This window comes from Rhinatrema bivittatum, chromosome 9, assembly GCF_901001135.1.
Source record: "Rhinatrema bivittatum chromosome 9, aRhiBiv1.1, whole genome shotgun sequence".
Taxonomy (NCBI): domain Eukaryota; kingdom Metazoa; phylum Chordata; class Amphibia; order Gymnophiona; family Rhinatrematidae; genus Rhinatrema; species Rhinatrema bivittatum.
In genome coordinates, this window is record NC_042623.1 from 112,761,602 (window position 1) to 112,774,133 (window position 12,532).

A 12,532-nucleotide genomic window follows, 5' to 3' on the forward strand; every position below is an offset into this window, starting at 1 on the left:
AATTTGTGGAGGATGAAAAAACGGAAACTGAATAAGATCTGGAAAGTGATTCCACCAACTCAGCGAGTTGCAGAGGGAAAGGGTTCCAAAAAAGCTTCAGGTGCCACTGTGGTATTCTCAAATTGTGAGGAGTCACATGAACTGTGGCTGCCATATTACCTGGTAACTGCAGAAATCTTCTTGCTGATACCACGTTTTGATTGAGAAATGAGCGTATTAATTGCAGATTGTTCATTCTTTGTACTGGTAGAAAGGCTATGCTTATCTGTGTATCTAGATATGCTCCTATAAACTCCAAATTTTGAGACGGATCTAGTTGGTATTTCTTGTAGTTAACAACTCACCCTTGAACATGAAGACTGCAGAAACAAATATAAGGACAGAAAAAAAACCATATGGCCCATCTTGTTTGCCCATCTGCTCTATTTGTTTAGCAATACAATTCCCATCACTTCCTTAGAGATCCCCCTGTATTTATCCCATGCTTTCTTGAATTCAGATACTGCTTTTGTCTCTTTCACCTCCACTGGGAGGCCGTTCCATGCATCCACCACTCTCTCTGTAAAGAAAAATTTCCAAAGAGTACTCCTGAGTCTATTCCTTTCCTCATCCTATGACTCAACAGATAGGGGGCTCTAGAACGAGGAAAGACGCTCACCTCCAGTGCATGAAAATCTTTGACATATTTAAATGTCTCTATCATATCTCCCCTATCTTGTCTTTTCTCTAGGGTGTACATGTTTAGATCTTTTAAGTCCATCCCCATATGCTTTAAAACGAAGACCACTGACCATTTTAGTAGTCATTCTCTGGACAGACTCCATCCTCTTTATATCCTTTTGTAGGTGCAGTCTCCAGAATTGTACACAATATTCCAAATGAGGTCTCACCAAGGATCTATACAGGGGCAATATCACCTCCCTTTTTCTGCTGACCATTCCTCTCTCTATGCTGCCAAGCATCTTTCCGGATTTTGCCGGAAATCACCTGGACCGGATGGTATGCATCCTAGGGTACTAAAGGAACTAAAAAATGAAATTTCTGATCTATTAGTTAAAATTTGTAACCTATCATTAAAATCATCCATTGTACCTGACGACAGGAGGGTAGCCAATGTAACCCCAATATTTAAAAAGGGCTCCAGGAGTGATCCGGGTAACTATAGACCAGTGAGCCTGACTTCAGTGCCGGGAAAAATAGTGGAAACTATTCTAAAGATCAAAATCATAGAGCATATAGAAAAACATGGTTTAATGGAACACAGTCAACATGGATTTACCCAAGGGAAGCCTTTCCTAACCAATCTGCTTCATTTTTTTGAAGGGGTTAATTAACATGTGGATAAAGGTGAACCGGTAGATGTAGTGTATTTGGATTTTCAGAAGGCGTTTGACAAAGTCCCACATGAGAGGCTTCTAGGAAAACTAAAAAGTCATGGGATAGGAGGCAATGTCCTTTCGTGGATTACAAACTGGTTAAAGGACAGGAAACAGAGAGTAGGATTAAATGGTCAATTTTCTCAGTGGAAAAGGGTAAACAGTGGAGTGCCTGTGGGATCTGTACTTGGACTGGTGCTTTTCAATATTTATTTATTTATTTGACTATTTTCTATACCGGCTTTCACGACCAGGGGTCACATCAAACCGGTTTACATTGAACAGTTTGTGCATTAAACATAGAACTGGAACAACTAAACTGGTGCAGGAAATACAGTTACAATGAACAAGGAATTATACAACTGGGGGAGTGGGAAGAAGAAGAAGAAGAGAGTATAACAATTAAAAAATACATTTACAAAGGCTCTTTACAAAATATGTAACTTAAAGACCTTGATTGGGAGCAGTCTTGGTCTGGAGTAGGTGGTGGATCTGGAAAGGAATATGATCTGGAAAGGAATATGATGAGTGAGGTTATCAAATTTGCGGACGATACAAAATTATTCAGAGTAGTTAAATCACAAGCGGATTGTGATACATTACAGGAGGACCTTGCAAGACTGGAAGATTGGGCATCCAAATGGCAGACGAAATTTAATGTGGACAAGTGCATATAGGGAAAAATAACCCTTGCTGTAGTTACACAATGTTAGGTTCCATATTAGGAACTTACACCCATGAAAAAGATCTAGGCATCATAGTGGATAATATTTTAAAATCATCGGCTCATTGTGCTGCAGCAGCCAAAAAAGCAAACAGAATGTTAGGAATTATTAGGAAGGAATGGTTAATAAAACGGAAAGTGTCATAATGCCTCTATTGTTCCATGGTGAGACCGCACCTTGAATACTGTGTACAATTCTGGTTGCTGCATCTCAAAAAATATATAGCTGCAATGGAGAAGGTACAGAGAAGGGCAACCAAAATGATAAATGGGATGGAACAGCTCCCTATGAGGAAAGGCTGAAGTGGTTAGGACTGTTCAGCTTGGAGAAGAGATGGCTGAGGGGGGATATGATGGAGGTCTTTAAGATCATGAGAGGTCTTGAATGAGTAGATGTGAATCTGTTATTTATACTTTTGGGTAACAGAAGGACTAGGGGGCAGTCCATGAAGTTAGTAAGTAGCACATTTAAGACTAATCAGAGAAAATTCCTTTTCACTAGACGCACAATTAAGCTCTCGAATTTGTTACCAGAGGATGTGGTTAGTGCAGTTAATGTAACTGGGTTCAAAAAAGGTTTGAATAAGTTCTTAGAGGAGAAGTCCATTAACTGCTATTAATCAAGTTTACTTAGGGAATAGCCACTGCTATTAATTGCATCAGTAGCATGGGATCTTCTTGGTGTTTGGGTAATTGCCAGGTTCTTTTGGCCTGGTTTGGCTTCTGTTGGAAACAGGATGCTGGACTTGATGGACCCTTGTCTGACCCAGCATGGCAATTTCTTATGTTCTTATGATTTGTCCACCTTAAGATCATCAAATACAATCACCCCCAGATCCCACTCTTTCTTTGACCTGGAATTATCAGCTCAATACTGTAAAGTGCGGCCGCGTTTACCCCGCTCCTAACTCGCGTTCTACTCACTTTCCGGCCGCGTTAGCCCTTCCTGCGATACACTATCCCCTTTAACCTACTCCTACCACATCCTAAAATCCCCGGGCAACCCGTTCCGCACGCGGCATGTATATTGCATGTAAACGAGCGAATTAGCTATTCCCTAGCATCCAGTAACCCGCGCCCCGACTATCGCTTTTTTACCCTGCTGTTTTGCCGCGTGTTTAACCTGCTAACTTACCGCCTACCCTTACCCCTGCGTTAGAGGCAGGGGTAAGGGTAGGCGGCAAGCTTTCCCCCAGCCCCCGCTCACCTGCCCTGGCCGCGTCCATGGATGCTGGTCTCCGGGGCAGCCCCAGTCCTCTCCCCTCCTCCCGAAGCAAAAAAAAGCGAAAAAAAAGTTGCAAGAGAGAGGGGAGAGGACGGGCAATCTTACGCTCGGCGACTTACTTTTGCAGCCCCCCTCCGGACATCGTGGCTTCCCCCGTGCCAGTCCCCTCTCCCCTCCTCCCGAAGCAGGTGCGAAAAGCAGCCTTGCTCCGGGAGGAGGGAAGAAGGGACTGGCAGTGTAAAGCGGCGAAGCGACTTACTTTTTGCAGCCCCTCCGGACATCGGACAACCTCTCCTGCCTCCAGCTGCTCGCGAAGATGGACGCCTGCACGGCCGCTGAAGACGTGACATCACATGCCGTGACGCCAAACGTTGTGACGTCACGTCTTCAGCGGCCGTGCAGGCATCCATCTTCACGAGCAGCTGGAGGCAGGAGAGGTCGTCCGATGTCCGGAGGGGCTGCAAAAAGTAAGTCGCTTCGCCGCTTTACACTGCCAGTCCTGTCTCCCCTCCTCCCAGAGCAAGGCTGCTTTCGCGCCTTGCTTCGGGAGGAGGGGAGAGGGCTGACAATCACCCGCCCACCGGCTCCCACCTCGATGACAGCCCGCCGGATGAACGCGCGCCCGCCGGCTCCCACCGCCGCCGCAGCCTGGATAAACGTGTGCCCGCCGGCTCCCGGGAGGGGGGTAACCATCCACTTCCTGGTACCTGTCATTTCAAATGTCAGTTGAAATGACATTTGAAATGACAGGTACAAGCGCACCCAGGATACTGTATAGGCACTGTATTAAGCGCCTATACAGAAAAATGGGTTGCGCGGGCCTAACCCTCCGCCTAATGCTTCGCAGACGCGGCTTGCATTTGCAAGCAATTTGAATAGAGTATCGAGCGGTATGTGAGCAGGACTGTGCGTGCGGGGAACGAGGGTGCGCCGGGCACTGCAGCCTAACGCGGCCTTGCTGTATCGACCTGTTTGTAAGGTTGTATTCTGATCCTTTATTATGTTCATTCTCTCTTTAACTTTGTTCCCAAAGAGGATGTCTCCTGTGCAAGAGGCATGCTAAGTTTCTCATGTACAACCTCTATTAAGCCAGATGTTGGCTGCCTGGTCAATATTGTGATTGCTGAGGACCTGGAGGATGTATCAAGATTGTCATAAATTGATTTGATGAGATTTTGGAACATTCATTTGCCTCTTGGAAATATGTTAGGAACTTCCCTTGAACTACCTTTATTTTCTGCAAAATATTGTATAGCTATGGTGTTATCTGAAATTGGTGGGCAGATATCCTGCGCTGCAGCATGACTCCTTGAAAAAATGTTTGCTCATATTATGTCAAAGTCTGTAGTCCTTGCCAGGAGGACTGCTAGAATATATCTGACTTTTTGGGCTTGCAAAGTGCCGATTCAACCATTGCAGAGTCACAAGAAAGCTGCACTCTTTCATGTCCTTTACAGTTCTCTACTCTGAAGGTTGTTTTGGAACCTTGATATATTTCAGTACCCCTGAAAATTCTTCAGATGTTTACAGATCTTCCTGCAAGGAGAATGGGATTCAAACACCTTTAGTATAAAAGCTGGATATGAAAGGTCTTCCAGTCGGGTACTATTCCCTTCTGTTTTTGTTTGCATAAACTCAGTTGGCAATCCTGGAGATGGAATGTTCTGAAAGAGTCAAAAAACTTTACATCTGATTCCAGCATGTGAACTGGAGAGCTTGATTTAGGCAGTAAAGAAGGGGTCTATCCTTTTCCTCCACAGGTCTTTGCTAGGACAAAATTGGAGATTGAGACAAAATTTTTGAGTTCTTTCCAAAACTGGCGAAGACAATTCCTGTGAAGATGGCATTTCCTTCATATAGTTTAACAAAGTTGTGCCACATTCTCTGCGAGAAGACCTGGCTATATCAGGCGGAAATGTATATGAAGATGTGTCGATGAATGATCATTTATCCTTAGTGCGTGAAGCTGACCATCCTTGCACAGATTTATGTCGCTGTATTTCTGATTGTGCAGACAAATGTTACTTTCTTTGCAACTGGTGCCCATAGTTTCTTTAATTTTTTTCAGTGCCAATATCAGCACTGAGTGGGACTGCACTGGCTTTGTGCCTATGGACCTCTTGGCGCAGAATGGCTCTTCGCTGATTACTTCCTAAGTAATCCCATTTTGTCTCTGATTTAGGGAACCTAGAGTTGTTCTCTGAAGGGGAATCACTCATCCTCTTTGAAGTGGAGAAGGATAAAGAGTTTTTATCATGGTACTTCAGTAATTCGGACTTCCTTCTTTTATGAGGTGCTGGTTCACCCATTACAGCAGCAGTTTTACCTTCAGGGCAGGATGTCTCGGAGGGTCTTACTGCTCTTGAGGACATCCAGGCATAAACCCTGCAATTAGCAGTGTCATTAATAGTATCCAGGCATCTAAGGCAATCCCTGTTTAGGTCAGCTGTAGCCATTTCGTGGTTGCATTTCCTTCATAATTTGAACAGTGGTTTTCCTGGAATGACTGAAAACTGATCTAATTCTGCACGTTTTATTTTTTTTAAAAAGAGACAAACTAAAATCCAGAAAAAAAAAGCCTCAGGAGAAAAATGAGAAGCTAAGTTCCAAAAATACTGCAGGCCACGGAGAAAAGGTGTCCTAACACTGCAGTGGAAGAAAGATAACTGAGGAGACTCATATGGGTCCGGAGTACAGGAGATTCCCATGCATGCTCAGAAAGGCTTTTCTGAGATTTGAGAGACAGACAGTCTGGGTGGTTCCATTGGATGACATCATTCCCCTTGTGTGGCTATTTTGTCCTGCTTGTTCATAAAAAATATACTATTTATTGCTTATAAAGAATACTCATGTTTAACTGATTCAACTAAGATCCCAATAAAATGTATAACTAAACAGTTTATTTAAACGAGACCTACACAGAAATTATTTTTCACAAAACAATTATCATCAGTAACATAATTAACTGAGAAATTCAGTTTTCTTAGGAAGATTTACTTTACTTATAGCACCAGAACTGATTGAATAAAATTCAATCGATCAACATGGAAGGATGAATACAAAGAACCAACAGTTTTTGTTTTTGTGGTCCCATAGATACTTTCCTATAGAAAGGGACTCTAGTAAAAACACACTATTATGGCATTACATTAATAGGAAGCAGAATCTCATATGCAGTATGATATGTATTATGACTTCTATCTCATCAAGACACTCTAAAAAGTAAGTCATAAGTGATCTGCATACAAATTAGAGGCAAAATGTGCCAATTTATATGCTTTATCTGAGGTAAGTTCAAGAAAAGGAAAAATTGTGAACAATAGTTAATGAATATCTTTATGCACTGGATTTCCCCAACAAGAAAACACAAGCTCTATCACATTACCTTTTCTCCATACTTCAAATTATTGCCGCAACAAATCAGAAAGTTAAATTCAAACTCCTAGAATGAGAAATTACTACTTACCTGACAATTTCCTTTTCTTTAGAATAGACAGATGAATCCAGAACCAGTGGTTATGCACCCATATCAGCAGATGGAGATGAAGCAAAGCAGACATCACAGTACTTATACTCCTGCAGTGACATTAGCCCACCAAAAGCCAACTGTGGAAAGACTAACAAAAACTTGATTAACTTGATAACCAGATAACCATTCTAGTGCTCAGTCAACAAGAAACACTGAGCTCAAAGACTGTATTAACACTAGTTTAGGGACTGTATTCACATTTACCAGAAACCCCTAGACCACATAGCAGGAGGACCATAGCACAATTATTCAGCAGCCAAAAGTGGGAAGCTGGATTCATCTTTATATCCTATTCAAAAGGAAATCATCAAGTAAGTAGTAATTTCTCATTTCTTAGTGCCTTGACAGATGAATCCAGAAACAGTGGGCTGTACCCAAACTACTCCTGAATAGGGTGGGAGGCTGCCCGCGGTCCAGTCAAAACCACACATGCAAAGGCTACATCCTCCTGGGCCTGCACATTCAGATGATAATACCTAGAAAAGGTGTGTATGGAGGACTACGTTGCAGCTCGGAAAATACTGACGGGAGATAATCTACTGGCCTATGACACTTCCTGAGCCCTAGTGGAATGAGCCATAACCTGACTTGGCAACGGCTGCTCAGCATCCACATATGCGGCCGTGACTATCTCCTTAATCCAGCGACCTATTGTAGCCCGCAAAACTGGCTCACCCTGCTTACCTCCACCATAGAGGACAAAAAGGCGATCCATCTTCCTGAGAAGTTTAGAAACCTCCAGATACTTCACGATATGTCTCTTAACATCCAAGGATCGCAACAGGCGATATTCCTCCTCATCTCTCTCTTTCCATCCAGAGATGGCAGGGAAATAGACTGATTGAAGTGAAAACCCGAGACCACTTTTGGCAAAAAGGAAGGAACAGTACGCAGCTGTATTCCCCTGGAGTCACTCGAAAGAACGGCTCCCAGCAAGACAAGGCCTGCAGCTCTGATATTATATGCGCAGAAAAAATCGCCACAAGAAACACCATTTTCAAGATCAGTAACTGCAAAGAAAGGTTACACATTGGTCAAAACATAAGGCCCGCTAAGAAATCCAAAACTAGATTAAGACTCCACAAGGGCACCAGTAGCTGCAAGGGAGGATGAAGATGTTTCACTCTTTTCAAGGAATGGGCCACATTTGGATGAGCTGACAAGGGTACACCATTCAAATGACCCCTAAAACAGGCAAGAGCTGCTACCTGTACCTTAAATGAATTAAGGGCCAATCCTTTATTCAAACCATCATGCAAAAATTCCAAAATGAGCAGGATCTGAACCAAATGAGGAAGAAGCCCTCGATCTTCACACCAAGCCTCAAACTCGGCAAACCTGCACATAGCTAAGGAAGTGGAGAACTTTCTAGCTTGTAGCAAGGTGGCTGTTATGTCTTTGTATAGATGTGAACCGTGGGTCGAGATGAGAGATGTCTCCGCCCACAGGGAGGAGCCCTGTGGGCCTCACCATCGATGGGCGTGGTTTCAGCAACATAGGACACAGCTGTAAGATAGACTTTATTATGAAGGAAGGAATAGCAGACCCTGCGGAGCGGGGACTGCAAATAAGTATAGTTCTGAGCAATGGGTATGCCCAGAGTGATACCACAGATGTGAAGATCCGGTAGTGGCCCGCAGAGCGGGTTACGCAGAGGATGACTGTAGTGAAGATGATGAACCAGTCTGAGGTGTAGGAACCCGGAAGTGGATCTTGTAGCTGGTATGGCAATACCCTGCAGCACAGGGTATACTGGAACAACTTCTACTGAAGAGGAATGGTAGTGGCCTGAGGCAAGGGGTACACCGCAGAGAAGCTTCAGTAAAACTGATATCGTTGAAGTCTGTAGAAAGGTACTCACAGTGGTAGTTCCAGGAGAGAAACTCGAGATGTGGGTCAAGTTGTAGTCTAAGGCAGGAAGGCCCTCTGAGGAGCGGATAGCCGGGAATGCGGAAGGGCCCCCGAGGAGCAGGTATCCAGAGTGTCCACACACCAAGAGCAAAGTCTGGAACAGGAAGTCCAAGAATAGAGCGGATTCAGCAACAAGGAAACTCCTTGCTAACTCATAGTAGCAGAGGGCCGGTCAGCTTAAGTACAGCAGCGAGTTGACGTCATCGGGAGGGGACGCCCCCGAGGTTCCCGCCATGATGTGTACAAAGGAGGCCCTTGCGCACGCATCTTAGGTGATTCTGGAGACAAAATGGCGGTTGGTAGTGCCCACGCCATCCCGGGGACGCCAGGGAGGTCGGCTTTGGTTGGCGGAGGCCACTATTCTTCCTAGGATTGACGCAGACCGAAAAGTCTGGACGCTGTACACTCCGACAGGAAGCTCAAGAAATGCATGTAAAAAACAAGCGTGTGCACTGTGTATGCTCGTAAAAAGGGCGCGTGCATGCATACACAAATGGGCACCCTGGTAGGCGCTCCTATACTCCTAAGTGCCGAACTAGGCACCCAGGTAGGGGCTCAACCAAATGCACAACAGGCCGCACAGTTGACAGAGAATACTGGCGGGCTGATGTCACTGCAGGGGTATATGTACTGTGATGTCAGTTTTGCTCCTTCTCCCATCTTCTAGTAGCGGTACATAACCCACTGGTTCTGGATTCATCTGTCTAGATGCTAAGAAAACTAATTTTTCTTACTGAGGCAAAACCATGCAATGTTTAGAGAGATTACTTTGGGTTTTTTTTTGTGGGAGAACATGTTCAAATAAGTTGTCACTCAATCATATACTATTAAAAGCTGCATTCAGTGTAACAAAACGTTATATGCTCAGAACTCAATTCTAAGAAACATACCTGTAGCTGCTTTCCATCGGGTTGTGAAGCAATGTAGCTGATTTGCTGAGATGGTGGGGGAGGGGGAGGCGGCGGTGGTAATCCCTGAGGTGCACTGGTAGGTGCGGATACCTGCATGAGAGGCACTCCTTGATGGAGATGCATAGGTAGCTGAGGAGGAAGGTTAAATGGAGTGTGCTGAATATTCATCAAGGGAGGAGGAGGAGGAGGAGGAGGAACACTCACTGGATATGGAAAGATATTCATAGGTTGGTGTTGTGCATTACTTTGTTGTGGCATGACATTTACTTGTGGCTGCATCATATTTACAGGTATCTGAGAGCCATCACTCGGTTGATTTGCTTGGTCATTGATGTTTGGATCTATGAAATAAAGAAAAATTATTATGATGAACACCTGCTGGAATTACATTTCAAATATTCATGCTCATAAGTACGTATACATAAATTTCTAACTCAGAAACAGGTATACACAGTGGTTAAACTTCATGTCACTCTGCCATAGTAAGACTAATAGGCAGTATGGTTCAAAGACACTTCTGTTCTAAAATCCATCTTGTCATGCTCACTTTTTTTTTTCTTGTAGAAATAAGAATATTTTCCCTCTAGTAGTAAAAGCACGCACACAAAAATGAATATATGCACGAGTGTGTGTATATATCTACATATATAAAAGGCTTTCGTCGGTCAATCATACTGAACAGTCAGCGCCTGCTTTCTTAACGTGCTCCTCCTGGGGGCACCATACAATATTTAAATTAGGGGTCATGTTAGCAAGGAGGTGCTGGGGTCGCTTGCACCCCCCTACCACCTCCTTGCTAATGAGAGCCTGATCAGCGTCAGCCATCTGCTGGTTAGGAAAACAGACGTGGAATTTATTGGTGTCTGTTTTCCTAAATGCCGCACAGTTAGGGGTTCAGGAAACAGATGCTTGTCAGTTGAGTGTCCGTTTCCTACACCCAACTGCCAGCGGTTTTTTTTTTTTTTAACCTTTTTTTTTTAAAGTTAATTTAGTTTTGTTTTTCCTCCTATTTAATAAGTAGGAGGCAGTACAGAAAAGCAGTTTTGTTTTTTTTTTGCTTTTCTGTATGTACTAGTTAAGGAGTGCTCAGCAATTAATGCCTGCTCTGGGCAGGTGTTAATGTCTGATTGCATCAGGAGTGAATAGCTAATAGGCTCATTCACATGCATTTGCATGTGATGAGCGCTATTAGTTTCACTCCTCCTTGAAATTGCGTTGTAGAGGCGCTAATCCCCTTATTGCATAGTGCGCTTGGCTGAGCATCAGCCCCCCAAATGCTCTGTCTCACACACACAGAAAGGCACCCACATAACCAGGCTGTTACTGACCAGACAACCCAAGGAATGCCAGGTAATCTTCACTAATATGATCTGTCTCTCACACTTTCACATTAGGGACAAGCAGGCAGAGGCTCACATACACAGGCAACAAGCACCTACACACAAAAGCTTCTCTAAGGACACATAAGCAAAACACACAGGCATTCACACAAACACACTGAATGTTACAGACCAGATTACCCAATGCTGGGAACTTTTCCTTAGTAGATCTATCTATATATTTATATAAAACACATACTCTGGAGCAAGTGCAGGTAGTTTTTACAATTTTTTGAAACTTCACATGCCTGTCAAAAATATTTCTGTGCAGATCTGCAGCTGAGTCTCCCCTCTTATTTGTCAGCAGTCCAGCGATAACTTTTTGTTAACATGTCCATCAAAATTGAAAAAAATAACATCCAAGCAGAGAATCTGGAATCAATTCTCAGGCTCCCCTAATGGAGAAGGGAGCCCCAGCCACTGCATGAAGGTGACACCTAGTGGCTAGACACAGGGATCATAAGTATAGGGTTTTGGAAGGAGACCTGGTACATGGCACATGGTTGAGGACTATCACTGCAATAACTCAGCTAAATGAGTTGGAAGTGTGGTATAAAATGGAGGAAACACTTAATATTTGCAAATGAAGGCTCATGTCAATATAGTCAAAAGAAAGCAGAGTTGCTTACCTGTAACAGGTGTACTCCCAGGACAGCAGGATGTTAGTCCTCACATATGGGTGACATCATCAGGATGGAAGCCCTATCATGGAACACTTTTGTCAAAGTTTCTAGAACTTTGACTGGCACACTGAGCATGCCCAGCATGCCACCAACCCAGCATCCAGCAGGGGTCCCCCTTCAGTCTCATTTGTAGCAAAATGTACGAGTGAAAAATAAAATAAGAAAACGTAAGCGAACCCAAATCCGCGGGGTGGCGGGCGGGTTTCGTGAGGACTAACATTCTGCTGTCCTGGGAGAATACCTGTTACAGGTAAGCAACTCTGCTTTCTCCCAGGACAAGCAGGATGGCAGTCCTCACATATGGGTGAATAGAGAGCTACAGGATGCCCGAGTAGAGTGAACCAAAAGCACCCAATGACGTGGAACAGGCACAACAACAGGGGTGGTTTTGGGTATGAGGGCAGCCTGAATTTCACAGTGGGTCGCAGGAAGGAAGTTGGGTTATTAAACTGGAAACAAGTTACGTAGGTCAGACTGGCCAAAGATGGAATCCTGCCTGCCAGCCTTGTCGAGACAATAATGAGCTGCAAAGGTGTGTCGAGAGCTCCATGTGGCAGCCCTGTATATCAGGCCTTCCACTACAGGGACGCGTGAAAGCGCATCCAGTAAGAGCCATGGCAACGTCAGTAGCCCACCTCCATTCTGTGCCTCTTTGCTGACCCAGTTTGGCATTATCAAAGGAGATAAAAAGTTGGGTGACTTCCTATGAACTGTAGTGCGGTCCAAATAAAAAGCAAGTGCACGGTTATAGTCCAAGGAATGCAGGATTTGCTCACCTGGGTGTGAGTGAGGTT

At 44.2% G+C, this 12,532-nt stretch overlaps 1 protein-coding gene across 11 annotated transcripts in view; it reads right to left on the reverse strand.

The window, feature by feature from the left end:
- SCAF11 (SR-related CTD associated factor 11) overlaps positions 1-12,532 on the reverse strand; it is a 529,866-nt gene that overhangs the window by 39,732 nt on the left and 477,602 nt on the right. For 10 of the 11 annotated variants that reach the window (XM_029616082.1, XM_029616081.1, XM_029616083.1 and 7 more), the window contains one exon: positions 9,656-10,017. In XM_029616082.1, coding sequence (XP_029471942.1) covers positions 9,656-10,017 — 362 coding nt within the window. The remainder of the gene's footprint in view (positions 1-9,655; positions 10,018-12,532) is intronic. The other variant, XM_029616088.1, reaches the window with a different exon arrangement.